The sequence below is a fragment of the Dysidea avara genome, chromosome 5 (assembly GCF_963678975.1).
Source record: "Dysidea avara chromosome 5, odDysAvar1.4, whole genome shotgun sequence".
In the NCBI taxonomy this organism is placed as follows: Eukaryota; Metazoa; Porifera; class Demospongiae; order Dictyoceratida; family Dysideidae; genus Dysidea; species Dysidea avara.
This window is the reverse complement of record NC_089276.1, coordinates 8455709-8475873: the sequence shown is the minus strand read 5'-3', so window position 1 is coordinate 8475873 and position 20165 is coordinate 8455709. Positions and strand designations below refer to the sequence as shown.

At 39.6% G+C, this 20165-nt stretch overlaps 1 protein-coding gene and 1 long non-coding RNA gene across 2 annotated transcripts; both read left to right on the top strand.

The window, feature by feature from the left end:
- Positions 1-6487: 6487 nt before the first annotated feature.
- On the top strand, positions 6488-6842 carry LOC136255639 (uncharacterized). Its single transcript, XR_010701011.1, has 2 exons — positions 6488-6621; positions 6675-6842. It is a non-coding gene; the product is annotated as an uncharacterized lncRNA (long non-coding RNA).
- An 11019-nt stretch (positions 6843-17861) lies between these two features.
- Positions 17862-18648, top strand: LOC136254970 (uncharacterized). The gene is made up of 2 exons (XM_066047689.1): positions 17862-18209; positions 18286-18648. The coding sequence occupies exons 1-2, from the start codon at positions 17862-17864 to the stop codon at positions 18646-18648; spliced, it is 711 nt and encodes a 236-aa protein (XP_065903761.1).
- Positions 18649-20165: the final 1517 nt, after the last annotated feature.

Below are 20165 nucleotides of genomic sequence, written 5' to 3'. Positions count from 1 at the left end.
CAATTTGCTTACAGAACAGCAGTTCATGAATCAACTAAATTCACACCGTTTCACCTAATCTATGATCACTCTCCCAAATTACGTTTACATGGAAAACAATCAAGTTTAAACGTTGGATCTAGTATTAGACCACTACAAAGCCTGCAGCTGTAACATGATAGCCCATTAAAATGTCACATGTGTAACGGAGCCTCCGTAACTAACAATATTCATATTGTATTTTAACCAATCATATTGTATCTTGTGTAGAATTTACTGATAACTTGAAGGCACTCCTATTAAATTTTATAGGCATTACCGAGATATTAGAGGAAATAAAGATTATATTGGAGTGTCGGACAATGTTTGCCTTGACATTTTCCCTACATGGAGTGGTTTGACAAAGGAAACAGCAACTCGGAGGCAAGCAGTAAAGCAAGCTCAACGGAGGAGCTACTTGTGGAGGAAGAATTTCCTGAGGGAAGGACTTACCCCCTAAATTCGAAGCAACTAGTCTTCGACCAGTTGCAGGTGCTGGCAAAGAAACTGGCAGTGGAGTTGCCAAGTGGAGTGTCGATAGAAGAGACGCGAAAGTTGATAGAAGGGAGGCTGTTGGAGTTGGAGCGGGAGCCTCGGAACGTCCAAGTGGTAGTTGGCAACAATGAACGAATCTTCCTTGTTGGTGGCGAGGGAGTAATTGTCTCTACAGAGCATGTGAGCAATAAATGTACATCGCACTTGCACGTGAGAGATATTGTTGAAGATCACATGGATAATAATTTTAATAATAATTTAATATTGAGTCAGAACGTTACTGGTAACGAGGTCTCGAATGAAGTAGAAAGCTTACGCAGTGCACTGCGCGAGTCGCACCTAGAGAATGAGCACTTGAGTCAAAGTTAGACAAGCAGTCTGCATTGCTGCACCAATGCACTGAACAGCTAGAACTGATGAAGTTTGCTAATGAACAATTTCAGCAGTGACTTTTAGAACTGCAGGTGAGAACTGTGGATGGTGCTCACATGAAGAAATTGGAAGAGCGGTTAAGAGCAGAAGCTAGCAAATTGAAACGCTTGTGGTTCCAGAAGTGTGAGCAGCTACTTAGATACAAGATGGATATAGAAGAGAGAGACACGAAAATCGTTAGACTGCAAAAGACATTAGAAGAGGTAACTGAGCACAGCGCTGAGACAAGACAGACAGCGAAGCTGAGCCAATGGCAAGTAGATCCACCCATTCAGATTTGGTCCGAGGCTACCTGTAGAATCCCAGAGCTCATCTGCACGGTCAAGTGTCAACTCTGTAAGAGAACATCATGGCAAAGCACCACCTATTGACTACTTCACTGGAGAAGACCCAGGCATTATGTTGAGGGAGTGGCTACCATCACTGCGATGAGCTGCTGATTGGAATGAATGGAGTAATGAAGAAACTTTTATTCAGTTGGCAAGGCACCTTAAAGGTAGAGCGCTACAAGGGTGGGAGCTACTAGATGATGAGTATAGCCATGACTGGCGTGAGGCAGTGAAGATACTGCAGAACAGATTGGAACATGGTCAGTACTCCATGGCAGCACAGGAATTTTGACATTTAAGACAAGGAATAAATGAGAGTGTGAGTGAATTTATTGTTAAACTAGAAATAACCTTGCTTATGGCAAGAGTGGAATGTCCTTGGAGAGTAAAGAAGAACTGTTACATGGACAAATGCAAAAAGGCCTATTGCTAAAGCTCATGGAGAATCCTGCTTTATCTGCTGCATTAGACATATATATTATCATCAATAGACTGAGCAACTGGAGTTCTAAACTGTTTCAAATAAAACTTAACTGTTCCAGCTAACAAATATGGGCTACAGATAATCCCAAATGGAACACGGCAAAATCTGTACACATCATATTCTGACACTCTCACATCATCATCTTTAAACCATAAGAACCTTGTCACATCTCTGTCTGGTTCCTGAATGCCCACTTGCAAAAAAGCCTTCTCGATATCCGCAAGTACTGCTATGGGATGAAGTCATAGTCGAAATAAAATTCCACAAAGATCTGGTAGAAGTACTGGTCCACGATACAAACACTCATTGAGGCTTTTAGCTCCTTTCTTGGACTTCACTGATGCATCACACACCACACATAATTTCGTAGTGTTCTTAGTAGATGTCAAAATTGGGTGGTGAGGCAGATAATGTTTAAAGTTTCTTTCTTATCTTCAACTACTCTTTCCACCACTCCTTGTTCTATCTGACTTTGAATAACTTCATCGTACCTCATTAAAAGATCTATATCCCTTTCAAAACGTTTTGCTAAAGACCTCATCCTACTCATAGCAACATAAAAATTTTCTGGAAGATCAGGATACTCACACTTCCAAGGCCAAGTAACATAGTATCTTCCATTTTCACAACAAATTGACTTGTTAAACTGTTCCAGGGCTCTATCATCATTGGTAATATCCAACGACTCTACAATACCAATTGTTTCCAAGTTCCAGAGATCCTCAACATTAGGATTCCCAGTGACTGGGCTATCAGCAGATGACAAAAAATTCATTGCTGGTACAACACAGTTAACTTGTGTCATTACAAGACATGATGATACAGGTATCCCCTTCTGACAGCTCTTGGGATCCAGGTAACTTCCAGTTAAAATATAGCCAATCTTAGATGATATAAGGAACAGTCCTGATGGTAACACTGTCTTCTCCGTACCAACAACTGACCAACAATAATCCGAACCTATCAATAGATCCACAGCATATTGTTCTGAGTTTCCTACAGTAGGAATAGAATCAGCTAATCTATCAGTTGAAATGGACCTCAGAAAATCCATGTCTGCAGGTTGTAGAGGTCCTCTTTGAATTGGTCCTGTTATTTGTTCAATGACATTGGCGTGAAAATGCATACAACATTTGTCCTTTGTTATTACATTAAACTCAACAACATATGTACTCACATCTTGTGGCTTTCTAGCAGCAAAGGTTGAAACTGATAATGACTCCTTGTACTGTGGGGTTAACTGTATTTGTTTTGTAAACTTTTCAGTCATAAAGGAGCGATGGCTGGCACTATCAAAAAGTACCTTGACTAAGATAGTCTTCCTTTTATCACTTGACTGCACTAGGACTATAGCAGTCTGAAGTAAAACCCGCTCACCAGAAATGACCAATGTCTGGGTTTGAACACTTGTGGAGATTAAGACTTCCACTTTCTCTGTTTCATCATCGTCCAGTTGAGTAGGTGTTACAACTACATTTTCACTCTTTGGTTGAGGTTGAGCCGAATTTCCAAACCTCTGCGGGCAAATAGCCCGATTGTGATGTCTCTTCTTCCCACAGTAATAACATCCATTCTTCTGGACAAATGAACAATCTCTAAACACATGGCCAGTCTTCAAACAAAGAAAACATTGTCCTTGGCTGAGCAATCTTTGCTTACGATCAGGCAACTCTCTATATTGATCACACTCATCATTAAAATGCTCACCTTGACAAAATACACAAGGATTATACACAAATTTACCTCTCCTTTGAACATTAGCTGCAAAGGTTCCCACAGAAACTGAGGATGGTTTTATACCCCTGTTATGATCATTCGGGTATCAATTATACCTCTGATGATAACCTTGACGACTTTCACCATCCCTTACTCCAGTTACATATCCTTTAACGTTAGCAAAGTGTCTCTGAGCATTCTCCTGTGTTTCCACATACTGACTTAGTAACTTTTGCAACAGTTCCATTGTCCACACTTGGCCAAATGTTTTGGTATCCTCTAACGTCAAAATAACATCAAGAGGAAACTTAATAAGAATCTGATGAATCAATATCTTCTGGCCATTAACATTCTCTCCCTGTGATTCCAATTGCCGAAGAAGCCTCTCAATATTTTCATACATTCTCTTAATATCATTAAATCTCTGTGACGCTGTTGATATATGCTGAAGCTAAGAATAAAGCATCTCAATAATAGAATCCGGTCTTCCAAACTTCTGCTTCAATAGAGTAACAGCCACATCATAATTATCATTAGTGAGTGCAATTTCCAAAATAGCTGTAAAGGCTGCTCCACATCCCCTCAAATAACTAAACATTGACACTTTGGCAATATTTTGCCTGTCCACGGATGATTCAAAAACATCCCAAAACTCAGGCCATTTCAAAATATTTCCATCAAGGTTTGGCAGGTGAAGTTTCGGAAGACGCATTGCTGTATCAGCTGATAAGGATGTATCTAAAGTTCGAGGGGTCAACTGTGTTAATGACAAACTCTCTTGAACTGCTGCACATGATGCTTGTACTGCTGTGTGTTCAATCATGCCTGCCTGAGAAGAGGTCAAGGTCGATACACGACTGGCTTCCAAGTTAACCTTGTCACGTTTTCAAGAAATAAATGTTATTCTAGCTTTCAGTCTGGCAACTACTTCATTTTAGTGTTGCACCGATATCCAAATTAGCCGATTATTCCGATAACCGATATTAAGCAACAGAATTAGCCGATACCGATAACCGATCCGATATACACTAATAACACTAACACTCATCCTCATCATTATTATTAAATGGCTCATATTAGTGACATAACCATTGATATACAGCTCATTCTAGGCTAAAATGTAAAGCTAGATGTATACCACAAGTAAAAGATACTCATGGTAAACAGGTTTTAAGTACATTTTACTACTGCTATACAGTTGAGACAAGTGGCTGGTACTACATAGAAACCTAAAAACCTCAGTTTATTGTTGGGCATGGCCTAAACCCTGACAGTTTATTATGGGCATGGCTTGTAATCACTGCTAAACCATTAACACATAACTTGATTAAAATGCCAAATAACTTATGTCTAGCCTCCCCCACATCATTATACTACACAGCGCAGTGGAGATTAACATCGGCCTTGATTTAATCAAAACCGATCAATCGGCTAGTAGCCAATATCGGCCGATACCGATTATTGAACCGATTATCGGTGCAACACTACTTCATTTCCAGCGATGATAGCTTCAATAAATCCTTCATCTCCTTCAGCAGCACACGCATATTCCTTTTCATTGGTAGCTTTTGCTTCGCCTTTCAAGTCCTTCATTATTCTAGTCCAGTCTTTGTTGCATCTCTCCAGCATTGATACGATAAGTGTCAACCTGTTCATTAAGGTTTCTGCATCCATTTCGCCCTTATCCAGGTCTTCTCCATCAAGTCCAGTTTGTAGAAGAATGTTTGCTTCTTCAATAGCTCGTTGTGCCTGGGACTTTGTGGTCCTGTAAGCTTTCAAATGGGTCCTGACATCGCGAATGTACCCCGCTCGCAGCGCCACTTTGTCACAAAGACAAGCCAAAAGTTCACTGTAACAACTGTGATTATTATTGTCAGGACCAAAGAATTGTACAGATACAACTTTTATAGGGTATATCACATGAGCTTAATTACACTACATCATTACAATTATAATTAGCTGATACAATAAAATAATCAAATAGTTAAGTCCAGCTTAGTGCAGAATCTTGATGACAATTTATGTACCTGAATTTTTTTTTTTTTTTTCATATTGGAAATAGCCATTGGGATTGCGAACCTAATAAAATTTACTGAATTTAGCGGAATTCCGCATATCTACAGACATGGTAAGGTCAAAACGCACAAGAAACCCACTAAATATTGGCTTGGGAAACATGGTGTCTGTATATGCCTACAGAAACTAGAACAAAGCCATTCTAAACTAAGTTACTCACGCAGCACTATTCTCGAAGCGACTCTCCTTAACTCTTGTCTTTAAACTGAATGGCCCGCTCTAGGGTAACAACTCTTCGTACAACTCCCTCGAATTACTGAAGTATTATTCATGTACACAATGTTCCAGACCATTTTTTGTGTTTAAACTAATTAGTTTAAGGTGAATTCCCATAGTCTTGGTAACAGGTGAATCCCACAATACATTACACACTGGGCAAAATGACAAACCGGGTTCAGAAACTGTGCTGGGCCCACGTATCCGCTGCAGCTACAGCCATGAAAATAAATACGGTGGAGTATTCCTTAGAGGTATGTAATTAGCAGATCGCTTTTTGTGGGTACCACTACGTAATATTGTCAGTGGGCGCTTCAAAAATACACGAACATCACTGTTTTTACACCATTTTAAGCATTTTACGTACTATTGGGGCGTGTCTCTTAGATGACTTAGTATAAAGTTTGGAAATATTATAGTCAGTAGCTAACCGAACAGCAACTTACGTTTGAGGCTCCACACCAGAAGCCCCAAGATGAGGTAGCCTGAGTGCAGTTTCATCCCTTTGAATTTGTCTAGCTCTCGAGTGTCTAGCTGCTTCCTCTTAGTAGGCGAACGAAATGAATTAAGTGTACGTGATCAGTAATAACCGCAGCATGCGTCGGTACCACCCAGAGGAGGGTGGAAGCGCTGCTCGAAAATATTACGTTAATTGCATCACGGATACTATACCTTACAAAGGATTGGCAACGCGCGATCAAAACAATAGTGACGTCATATCCAATCCTCGTTGTGGTCTTTACGCGCCCTCTGCCCGGTTACTAGACGCACAAGATTCTTAGTTTCTTCTTCCGTAGCACGGGTAGTTATCTCTATTGACGTACAACCTTCTTCAAAAGAGCCCAGCACTACTAGGTGAGTAACTGATAAAGGAAAATAGCGTAACACACCCTAAAACATCAACCTAGCGTGTAAAGAAGTTCCAAAACTCATGGCTATTCACACTTGTGGAGTTTTTACAAAGAAACACAACCGCTTTGTTGAACACAATTTATAAGAGAATACTTGAAACCATTAGTAAAGTGTACTGCTTTGTTTCATAGAGGCTAAAATTATTTCCTAAGTTGTGATTTGAAGCTCATTTTGAAGTCATTTCGTTATGTTGATTTGTGGAGTTTTGTCGTAGTAGTGGGAGAAGAAACAGCAAGTTACTATACAGCAAAAGAGAGCTTAATGTTATGGTAATGTAATGCAAACATGCATGAGCTCAAATTCAGATGTGGCATTAGCCATCAACGCATGTGATCCAGCAGCTCAATGTATTGCCCTGAAGTCACAGTCACTGGTGTATAGCCATCCACCACTTGGTTGAGATGGTCATTTTATCTAGACGCAGTGAGGGAGACAGTAGTGGAAGCAAAATGAAGCTGCTAGTAGTGAAGCACACTATATGTGAGACATCAACGTAGTTTATATTGGCATACAGTAGTCAATCAAGAGCCTACATTGATATAGTTGGTCCACTGGATATCGAATTGATGTACCCATGTCACACTGAAGGTAGCATACAAACCTGGTGTCGCCAGTATCAATCATGAACAAAACGTATACACACACCATACATTATAGACAAATACAATAACTGTTATTTAGTAGCCATGAACCGAAATGAGTTTGCCTGATACTACCTCGGCACATCATGTTCAGTATTGTCCACTGCAGTTCAGACTCTGTATCAGTACAAAATAAGCACAGTATACTGAATAGCACAACCACATACCAACTATTGTTGATAGCATGTTTCCACCCTTTTGTAGACGGTAAAAAATGCTACAAAAGTGACAAACAGTGGTTATATATTGTTGTAACAATAATACAAATTGCTGTTTAAGATGCTGTTACTCTGTTATGAAACCTGACATATTATTCAGATCAATATAGCCACGTACTCTTAAGGAACAGCCATGAAATGTAGACAAGTCATAGATGGATTTGTTGAATTCCCTCTTAGAATTGATTTCATAGTTACAGAAAAATCACTAGTTCGGGAGGATAATGAAATTGACACAGCATTACAATCGCATCTATCACAGCTTGTGTGATCAGTTGCAACTACTCAGTGCTGAGGGGTCAACAACAAGCTCTAAATCTTGTACATCAATTCTTGAAATCTGAAATCTTTCACTCCAGCTAATTACTTGGTTGCTGACCTCTCAACCAAGGCAGACACATACTCTATCTAGTGTATGTAGTTAATGCACTATACCAGAGCACTACACCATGAAATGCTTATGACAGCCATGCTATCAAAGTTAAATCATGAATGTAATATGAAAGTCATTTCATGATTTGTTTCATAGGCCATGAAATGCATATGCACATTAGAATTTCATGGCACTAGAGATTTCGTGGGTGCAGTACCCATGAAAAATGGGGAAAACCATGGGATCTTTCACAAGTAGAGGCACAACAACTTCATATGCCCATCTGATAGTGTTCAATAGGAAATAGACTGCAGGGAATCAAAACTTTGAGTATGCAAGAATACAAGTGATACAGGCAGATTGATCGATTTTACCTCGATGTTTACTCCATACAACCGCCGGGTGCACTATCATGGTTTATTAGTAGTACATCATCATATTGATATCACATACCAGCAGTAGTATAATCCATTCGTTGACCTTTCAGGTGAGATTCCAGCTCGGATACAACAGTACTAGTGTTAATTCCACCGTCACAACTCAGCTGCAGCCGAGTCACCGGATCTCTTGTATAAATCCATTGGCGATGACGAAATGGACCTGCGGTCGTAACTCGCTACAATAATCTTTTGCAAGAGTAGTTCCCCTCTCGTAGACAACGAATAACAGCACTGGGAACGGCTGTCGTCTCAGCCGTATCTATGACAATAGACGCGCTCACTTACGTAACAACTCACGTGACCATAACGAGGATTGTCGAACGGTTGTTACAGGGCAAATTATAATTACCGGAATAGAAACCAGAAACGAAACGAAACGGAACGAAACCGGTACCCACGTGATTATCCTATTGTTAGTGACAAAAGTTTTGTTCGGCCACGTGGAAATGTCATTGTCAAAGTTTCTCAAAACTGATAGTAGCAGTGACTCCGAAGACTTGGAAAAGTTATTTGAAAGAAAGCCAACAAAAAGACGACTAAGGTTTCGCAGCTGTGACTCTTCTACTGATGAGGACAGTGGCGCTCCCACAAAAGTACAGGTATTAACTCGCAATGTAGCTACAAAGCTTGGAGGGGGTTCGGGTAAATCTCTTTGTGCCTAAGATACTTTTTATAATGTTCAGCCAGGCCCTAGCAGCTGGTGCATACTTGTAATGTTGTCAATGTATTGCTGACACTTTTGTAACAAGCCTGGTCTGTTCATCTAATTATTATTATTAAACAATGGGCTATCGTTGCTGTTCCTGTTGCTATTCTTGGTGCACCTTCAAGCACTTAGGGTTTTTAAAACCTATAGTCTCAGACCAGACCGCTTGTATTTGGGTGGGAGCATAGATCCTTTACATCCCCGGGATTGGAATCTTCTGTTTTTAACACCTCCACACCTTTCTACAAAGATCTATGAATTGATGCATCAGTACGACTTTAGCGTATTAATTCTCTGTTTAGTGGTAATGAGTTTACTTACCAAAGGATGGATGATAAGTAACAAACCAAGCTGTACGTTAAGTTTCAGGTGGGTAAAGCTAGCCAAAATTTGTCGCCACCATTCAAGCGGAAAGATTTGAACACAGAAACATGGACTAATGACTTTGCTGGTTTGAGTCCTTATCCCAAGTTATACTTACGGACTGAATTTGACGCTCATAGAGTGAACAATTCGAGGCTTACAGCTAGCTAAAGTTTTAATTGTTTGGGTCTGTCAGTGAGTGTTGTCACTGTTTTTTTGCATCCACAATCACCTTTCCACCTTATTCGAAGTAAAGAACAAGATCACTGTATCAAACAACATGGAATTCACTACAGAACAATGGATCAGACTTTTCTCCTCCCAGTTAACACCAATTAATTAACAGTGCAGATAGTCCAGCACACAAATATGCGGAGATTCCTATCCCAGGGTGTAAAGGATCTATGATGGGAGAAAGAGTCTGGTGTAGCTCCCAACAGCCATTTGTGGCAAGCAAAGTAAAACTGTAATGTTTTGTGTTTCATACACCTGTTGCAGAAATCATGCATGGACAAGAAGACATCTTGTTTGCAGCTTGTTTAATTTGCCACAATCGACAGAATTGGGGATTGGCTGTTGGGGTTATGTACACACCACTCTTTTATTCCCCACCCAAATAAAAAGGGGAAAAGCAGTCTGTGTACGATACTAGACTGAAATGGCCTATCTATACATGTAACTCCACAATACAATGATGCCAAAGCTGCAAGGTAAGTAGAATGTGAGAACTCTTAATCACAAACCAACCTCAGCCCCTTAGTAAATTACTATAGTGTTTAAAGCACATTATATTACTTTATTACTGCATTAAGTAAAAATATTACATACCATATACTCTGGTTATTAGGCGCATGCGCTTATAAATTATGGTAAGGAATTTCTGCTAGGAGGGAATTAGTTGTGCCCACTACAGTTTTCAAGCGATTTGAACACTATATTGCTTCAGTCGTGGAAACGGAAATCTTTAAAACTCAGGTAGTAGTTACAGCTTATCGTTATCACAGACAGCGGTATCTGCTAGACACAGGCCCGGTGAGGCATCGAGTGTGCTGTGACATATCTGATTCGTTCTGACAACAATTCTATGTAGTACAAGGTGGCAGAGGTGATTCCAACCATATGCGCTTAACAAACAGGGGTCTAGCACAAGTCTACCATATGCACTTAACAGGCAATATGTGCTTAATAACCATGTGTGCCTAATAACTGGAGTCTATGGTAACGTGTTACGCCCAACACTGTATGCGTGTTGTACAATATCACTACCCTGTTTATGTACACATTGCAATTGGCTTAGTATTATCATACATGTGCATAATTCTTATTTGCAAAATAGAATGATCTAGTTGAGAAAAGGCACCAGGGAGGCATTTCAAATAACATGAAATTTCAATAGAGAAACTAATTAATATCACCAATATCATAGCTAATGCAATAACCTTAAGTGGGAGATGTCACACTCACATTCAAGCAGTTATGACTAAAACAAGTGTGTGAAAAAGTGTAACAGCTAAAGTACCTAACAAAATTGTTGAAAAATGCAATCAAAACAAACAAAAAAACAACAACAAAAAAAAAACAACCAAACAATAGTCCATTAGTCACTCCAGCAGTCCAGTCCAGTGTTTGTACCCTTTGCTGCTGCATATGGGTTGGGTTGGTCACCACTAAATCATCAACAAATTACCTAATTACATGCCAGCAAATTTGACACTAGCCCTCCAGCAGTTTTACAGCTGCATAACAGGCCACAGCCCATTACAAATGAGGTAAAAACAGATTTCAATCAACAGTTCTTCAATAAATCCTGTATTGTCAATTACACTAACTATGATGTTTGACCTTCAACTTCCTAGAGTCCTTGTTTTGAGTTGTAATTTCCAGCTTTGACTGAGGAAAAAGATTTTGTGGGGAGTACACCAAACCATACAAGCACTAAAGCCTGGTAAGTGCATGGAGTTACTTGCACAGGTGTAATTACAGTAACTGATACAGATTCATTTCAACATGTAGGTAATCCTCTGACACTGTCTTTTTGTAAATTTAGCAGTTGATCCAGAATATTTCTCTTTAATACTGCTTACATTTGGAGATCAAACATGGACATAAAATTTACTATCAAATGCATGCATTCAACTTAACACAGGGCATGTTATATATGCAAGTAGTCTGCAGTAGGATGCTTTGGTGGAGAACTGAATGTACCAAGTAGGCATGTCTTTTCCACAAATGCAGCAACAAACACAACCCTGCATGTACCCTGGAATGTAAAAAAATGAAATTAAAAACCATCCAATCCAGTCCACTGTTTGTACCTTTCCTCATGGGTTGGAGTCCTTCCTGACATGCATTTACCTGACATAAACACAATGTAACAAAGTATAAGCAATTGGTAAATCCTTGAAAAAGGTGACAATAGGTACAACACTGATATATTGTATCAGGAGCTTATGAGCTGCCGAAGGCGGCGAAGGAGCATGAAACTCGGTTCCATCACAATCCAAATAACGTCACGTTTTTTGAATAAATTGCTATGAGTGTCGCACACAATTAGTATACGGAGTCGATTAATGATACGGAGTCGATTAATGATATTTTACTTTCCTTATATGGAAACTAATTACTAATGAATTTGGATTTTGATGGCACCCTGCAGGCTATGTAAGTTTCATGCTCCTTCGGCAGCTCATAAGCTCCTAATTGTATATGTGACTGAATTTTGGAAAATCACCCATATGGGCGTGCGTGAAATAATTAGAATTTTTATGTTTAGTGTGTTGCTAATAAGAGCAGGGAACAAATTTTAAATATTTCAAGAATTTTCTTGTAATTCAAGGTATTGAGAATGCCTTAAAACCATCAACAAGCAGATTTGCACTATATTGTTTGTGATTTGATCATTAAATATTTTAGGTGTCAAATGCGCCCATATGGGTGATTTTCTAAAATTTGGTCACATATTTGATTAATGTAACAACAATTTCTGTTAATGTTGATTTTCCTAGCAAAAACTTTTAATTAGGTTTCTGACATTATATATTTTCATCTCACGTAGGCAAAGAGTCATCTTCAACATGTAGTAAGCAGTGAGCAAGAAGATATAATTGAACTGAACAGCAGTAGTGATAGTGATAGTGAATCCAGTGGCATTAACTCATGTATTATTGTTGAAACGTTTTCTCCAATAAAGGCCAGTGCTGTTGCTTCTAACAGCATCATACAAATACCTAACATGTGTGATGAAGATTATCATGATCCAGAAACACGCAAAGTACCAATTTTGGCAAGGCCCACACATGGCCTTTCAGTTACACAGCTGTTCCAACTCATGGTGGGTATTATACCCGACAATTGTGTCTGCTATCAAAAGCCAAGTGGTGTTACATACAGTAGTGTCTTTGTTGTAGACTTGTCTTGTGTAAGCTGTTTGGAAGACCTCAAAGCTGATGATAACGGTGTGTGGGTACATGGAGGGAAACCACGTCATAACTACCATGTAGAGTTTGATGATGAGACAAATGCAGTATTAGATGCCAAAAAGGTGTCAGACTCATCAACCAAAGACACAAATGTTTTCACTCTTGTAAGACTATATCATACCCATAAAAGCACACCTCAATTTCGCAGAAGAATTTCATATGTACTTGACTCTTGTGGTCATATGGTACAGTTTGTAGTTATTCAGTATCTATTTGATCGTGGAATAGAAGTTCCAGTTGTTTTACCTCCACATGGGAATGCTAAGAACCAAGTTACTCCATTTCGTCGCACACAAAAGACAACTCTCGATATGTTAAAGCAGAAAAGTGGAAAGCCTAAATGGGTGCTTGATGCTGTGCATAATGAAGTTGGAGGGAGTTTTGGTGCAACTAGTGCAAGTGAGTTACCCCGTGATCGACGTCAAATCTACAATGTTCGTCAGCGTACATATCACAGTGGACAAGCACAGACATCTGGAAGACCTGATCCTTTCTTTGATCTAATAAAAACTTGTAAGGAAGATAATCTGCCAGGTGGTAGAGCATTTATAAGATCTGTCAATGTAGATTCTAGTCCAAGTTGTGTGCTTGCACTAGATTCACAGCTTCACAATTTAAAAAGGTTCTGCACCGACCCATCTGCCTTTTGTGTACTTGGGATTGATCCCACGTTTAATCTTGGGAAGTTCTATGTCACCATAACAACATACATTTGTCTTCTTTTGCAGAACAAGGTCACAGGTGTTTCTCCTACCTTTTTTGGTCCCATATATGTCCACACAGAAAAAACCTATGAAGCCTATTACCAGTTTTTTTCTACTCTTCTCAAGTTGGAACCAAAGCTTAGTGCAATACATGCTGTTGGTACTGATGGTGAACAGGCATTGGTCAGCGCTTTAATTGCTGTGTTTCCTGAAGGTCTTATCCATCTGCGATGCTTTCTTCATATGAAAGACAACATTTGTAGAAAACTAACTGAAATGGCAATTCCAGAGTCCAACAGAGAAGTAATAGTGAAGGACATTTTCGGTGTACAGCAAGGCACAGTGTATGTGAAAGGCCTCCTAGATGCAGTTGATGTACATGAATTTGATTACAAGTTATCTCTTTTAGAGGACAAGTGGAATGGTATTGAACAATCACTTTACCCACACAGAGATCCGTGCTTTTACGATTGGCTAGTGAAAAATGAGGTTGCAGTAATGAAGACTTCGATGATAGCTGGAGTACGACAAGATGCTGGCTTGGGATGTCCTCCTGATCATTATACCACCAACCGGAATGAAAGTATGAATAGGGTTGCCCAAGAATATGCAAATTATTCTCCTTCTTCATGGGTTCAGTTAGCTAATAATATGTATGAATTAATCATGAATCAGACAAAGGAAGCTGAGAAAGCCATTTATGGTATGGGTGAATTCAGGCTTAGACCCAAGTACAGACATCTTGAAGTTGAAAGCAATCAGTGGTTTAGAATGACAGCAGACCAGCGGCGAAAAGCTGTCACTAAAGCATTTAAAGAAAATTCTCTTCCATATGGTTCGCCTATTGACCGGCCATGCTCATCAACTAGTCAACAACCCACCAATTTTCATTTGTCAGTACAGCCAGATCAGTCAGGGATTACCAGTTTACCTGCTGATATGATACTGCTTTTGTGGAAGAAAGCAGAAAGATTGCTTACTATTTCAAATGGTGTGTGTAATGCTCCAGGAATGACCAATGCGAAATGTGTGGCAAGTGAATCAGGAGAGAAACCACATATTGTTGTCCAAAGCAAACATAAGCAAGGGGTTATTAATTGCGACAATGCCTGTTTAGGATGGAAGGCACAAAGAATTTGTGCCCATGTGCTTGCAGCTGCAGAATCGATGGGATGTTTGGATGCCTTTTTGAAAGGATACAACAAAGGGAATAAAGCTCAGCCAAACTACACAGCTGCAGTCACACATGGATTGTCTAAAGCAGTAGGAACTAAGCCAGGTAAACCAAAACGTAAAGGCTCTACAACTTCACGGAAAGCAGAAATTGATTCTATTGTTGATCCACTTATCAATGAGCCTGTTGGCACCAATATAACTGCTGATAGTACTGCTAGTGCTGGCAATTTACCAAGCTGTGGTAGTGGTGTTTGTGGTTTGCTAGGAACTAGCAGTAGTAATTCTATTGATGATGTTCAACCAAGTTCAAGAAGTGATGGCTGTGGTGTACTGGGAACTAGCAGTGCTGATACTATTCAATCACGAAATAGTGCTCAAGTGATCTCAACCAATCAGATTTTGCAGTTAAATATGAATCCAAGTACAGCACTTTCTACTGTTACCATGCAACATCCAGATTCTGTGTTACCAACTGAAGTTGTGTCACCTTCAAACAGTCAGCCGATCATCGATAATGCTGGGCCATTTCAGCTCAAGTTCCTAACTCCATTAGTTAGGGTATGTGCTGGATGTAGAGGAGGATATAGTAGAGCCCCAGATGGCAAGTCACCACCTGCACCACCGATGGATATTATTTTAGTCCGGAAAGAGCAACATTTATATTACAACAATGTGACAGGACGGCAGCAATTATCTGCTCCATCCAATGTACACTACCATGCAAATTTGTCATGTCCCCGTCAGAGATGTCTTAACTTCAACCCTAACCAGGTTGAAGTGCCAGATAATGTCCAGGTAAAACTTCTACCTGTACATTGGCTTTTTTTAGTCCAAACATTTGGAATAACACTGAACTAATTAACACTATGTACTTGTAACATTATCTAACACAGCTTGTAAAAAAGCATTTCTTGTACTCATGATGTAAAAACCTTTAGTGATCGACAGAAAAGATGTTATACTTAATCTGTTTACTTGTAACACTGTTAATTACACTGTTTGTAACAGTAGCATTTCTTGTATTCCCATGATGTAATAATGGTCAAAATAATTTGAGACATTATGCTTTATCGTTTTCACTCACTTTGTAGGTGGGCAAGAAATTTTGTTGGTTTTAAATTCTCGTGCATTGCCAAAAATGCAGAAAATTTCTCCATACAATTTGTTGCAAGAATTAAATTTCGTGAATAAGATGTCCACGAAATTCGTATCCCACAAAGTTATAGGCCCCATTCCAAGTGTGATCAAGTTATTAAAAATCTTTATTTGCAAATAGAGTAGTGACTACCCCTTGTAATCAGCAGGGGTGGATCTAGGATTTTCAGAAGGGAGGTGCTAACATGGACATTTATATATGTGGCAGAAAGGTGATCATGATACAACTAGTATGTGAAGCACACTCCACATGCTCTATCTAGGAGGGTCTGGGGGCATGCCCCCACAAGAAAATTTTGCAAATTTGGCCTACTGAAATTGAATTTGGTTGTTTATGTGATACCATTATTCCCCTACAGTTTGTTAATATAACTATAAAGGGCACAACCAGTAGCTAAAATTCAATCTTAGACTAACATCTTAAAGAACTAGTAGTAGAAACATATGGGTATCAGCTGCACATGATCAAATTTAGTGTTTTGAAGTATAGCATAATTTACAGTCTTGTGGCTCAAACTACACTAGTTATCCAAATTAATTAACAGCAGAGATGAGTGGAGATGGCAAATAGACTCACCAGTGTGTGGAATGCATGTGCACTTAGCATGTATAGAATTCTCCAGCTAGGCAGCTCTGGTGGCATACTCCCCTGGAGATTTTTGGCAAATTTCTATCACTAGATTGAATCTAGAAGCTATTTTTAACCAAATATGGGTACAAGATGAATGTGTTCAGTTGGAAGTAATTTAATTAAAAAACAGAACTATACACTGTAATTGTTATTGGATTTTAAGAAATTGTATAAATCTTTTACCTAAAGTGATTGGTATATGGTAGGATGTTTGGTACAGTGGTGAGAGTAGCAGTGCACAGGTCTAAAAAAATAGGTTTAATTTCAGTTTACACTCTGGTAACTTCTTGAAAATTATAGTTTTACTGATGGATGTTCTATTAGAGTAGTTGACTGGTCTATTAGAGTATTTCGATTTTAGCAGCTAAGACTTACTCCAAAAGTATAATTTTGAACCCATCTTGTAATTCTTGGATAAGATAGCTATTCCCCTTGCTCTTTCCATCTTTTCACTGCCCATACATGTGTATAAAATGCAACTGCACCTGTACTACAGCTTCTAGAAGCTTCCTAGCTTGCTCATTGTAAAAATTTGAAGGAAGGGGGGAGTGCTTCAGCCCCCCAATCATCCCCCCCAAGCATCCCCCCCCAAATCCGCCCTTGATCAGTGGCCCTGCATGTGGTGCTGCATGATGTAGATTCATTGCCTACCCGAGGCCGGGCTGGGTCTGTGCTAGTCCTGTGCCCCCGACCCTATTTTCTACGTGCCTATATAAGCGCCTAAGCGCGAGACTAGGTCTGTGCGATTATCGATTTTTGTCGAAACGAAACCAGTGTATGTATAGCATCTACCTCACTGAAGTTGCACTTGTCTCTGTAAGGGGAGAACGATTGCAGGCTGTGCCTTTTATGTAACCCCTGACAAAAGACAAGGGTTACATAAAGGCACAGCCTGCAATCGCTCTCCCCTTACAGAGACAAGTGCAACCTCAGTGAGGTAGATGCTATAATACATACACTGGTTTCGTTTCGTTTCGTTTCCGGTTTCTATTCCGGTAATTATAACTTGCCGTTGTTACAGTGTATTTCAGGTTGGTTGTCCACGAGTGCAAAATGCAAAAATATCACGTGAAGCGATTCAAGCCAATGAGAAACCAATAATTGTTGAAGATGCATGCCGTTACCACTGTCCGAAGATCTCAGGTGGAGAATTGTAATGTTGTATCAGTACAGACAATACAGTATCAGTGAAATAGCCAGCTTTCTGGTTGTAAGCGAAAAGTCTGTTCAGCGCATTCTAACTAGATTCAATAACACTGCTGGTGTAGGGGCTACAAAGCAACGTCATGGGCCTGAAATGATGTTGGGTTCGTTTGAGGAGATGATCCTTGTTCAGTTCTTAATGGAGCATCCAGGTGCATACCTCGACGAGCTACAAACTGAGCTTTACCAACGTGTTGGTATACAGTGTAGCATGACGACGCTGTGTCGAACCTTTTCCAGACTTGGACTAACTAGAAAAAAGCTACGCCATGTTGTTATGAAGCGTTCAGAAGAATCCCGTGGCGAGTTTAAAGAAGAAATGGCTAGTGTGCATGCTGACATGATAGTCTGGATTGACGAAACAGGAACGGATAGCAGAGACTGTCATCGTCGCTGCGGCTACCATATTCGGGGAACGACACCCGTTAATCACATTCTGAATGTTAGCCGGAGGGAAAAGAATTTCAGTTATCACAGCTATGTCTACTCGTGGCATAGAAAACATTCATGTGGTACAGAACACAGTGGATGGTGACACTTTTTTACATTTTGTACAAAACTGTTTAGTACCCATCCTTCAGCCATTCGATGGGACCAATCCTCGATCAGTTGTTGTAATGGATAATGCCAGTATCCATCACATCGACAGAGTTATCAAGGCCATCTATCAAACTGGAGCAATTGTCCGATTTTTACCTCCTTACAGCCCTGATCTACAACCCTTGGAAGAAGTCTTTAGCAAAGTTAAATCATTTTTAAAGAGAAATGAAATAGTTTATGATTCTTCTGACACCCCCAGCCTAATTGTGACCTTAGCTTTCACCACAGTAACTACTGGAGATTGTATCAATATCATTAAACATGCTGAGTACCACACTTAACTGTAAAGAACACAAACACTCAATATAGTGCACACATCTTACAGTACAACATTCCACAGTAGCTAACTGAATTAAGAACATAAAACACTTGAGTACACCTGCATGTATACAAATTTAGACCTGCAAAAAAAATCATGTATATATCACAAAATCACCATGTGGCAGAGTTCACTTAATCATCTAATTTCTCCAGCTGCTTCATAATAGATACCCTGCGTATCTCAAATTGCTCTGTAGTAATTGCTCCTCGTTCAAACATATTATGTATGAGCTCTAACTGTTGAAGAAGTTTACCTTGCATGTCGATCTTTCGCCCTGGTGAAATACCAACTACAGGACTCACTGCCTTCTCAGGTGTTGAAGGTGAATTAGAAATAGACTTCATGGCTGTGGCAATTTTAACAACCATTTCACCAACAGACTTAATCACATTATCTGTTAATTCTGTTTTAGTACCTTTGGGTTCTTTGGGTTTTCCCCAAATAAACCCAGCAGGAGGAGTATCCCAACTCTGGTGCCGTTTATTCAGCAATGTTTCTGCCCAAAACTTGTACTGTACCATGTTATAATGGTGCCCATGCTTTTCCTTAAGTTTATCAGCCATATCTGCAATTTTGGCATTTCTCTCTCAGGCCCGTAGCCAGGAATTTTGAAAGGGGGGTTCTTTTTGACCAAAAGTGGACCTTTACTTGCATGATGATTAATAAAGGTACTGAGACTGGGTGTGCGAAGCACACCCAATCTAGGGGGGTCTGGGGGCATGCCCCCCCAGAAAATTTTTTGAAAACAGATACTAAAAGGTTGAATCTAGTGGCATTTCAGTCAATAAAAATAACAATTTTTTTAGGTAAGCTGAAGACCAGCTGTATGAATGATATCTGGAAAAATATCTCTACTGCTACTGTAATTATACCATCTGCACATGCATGTGTCTAAATATAATATATTGGAATGTTACAATGAATAAGAATGGGAAAGATTGAGCACTCTGCCATGATCAACAGGGGCAGTGTAGCAGAACAAAGGGTGTCTTAAACAATGAAATTTACACATTGCATGGAGTTGAAGCATGGATGCTATTCGTGGGCTCTGCATGGAGGGGCTTGTCCACCAAAATCTTATACTTTAATGAAAGCTCGGTTTAGACAATCTACAAGTAAATTAAATAGCTTTTAAAAGAAAATGTAATTGTGACTGTTCTATTAGAGTGATTGTTCTATTAGAGTGGTTGACTGCTCTATTAGAGTATCTCGATCTTGCATTGCATTTAATGCAAGCACTGAATGAGTTACTCGGAGCACTTATTTTAGCTTCTTATTATAGTGGTATCTAGTAAACTGTAGCTAATGGACTTTTGCTCCTGAAAATTTGGACTTGTATACTAAAATTGTGGACCTTTTTGCTAAAATTGTGGACCTTTTACTGAAATTGTGGACCTTTTTTCCAAGAGGGCGGTTCTTCAGAACCCCCCGAACCCCCCCTGGCTACGGGCCTGTCTCTTCAAGTGAACTCATCTT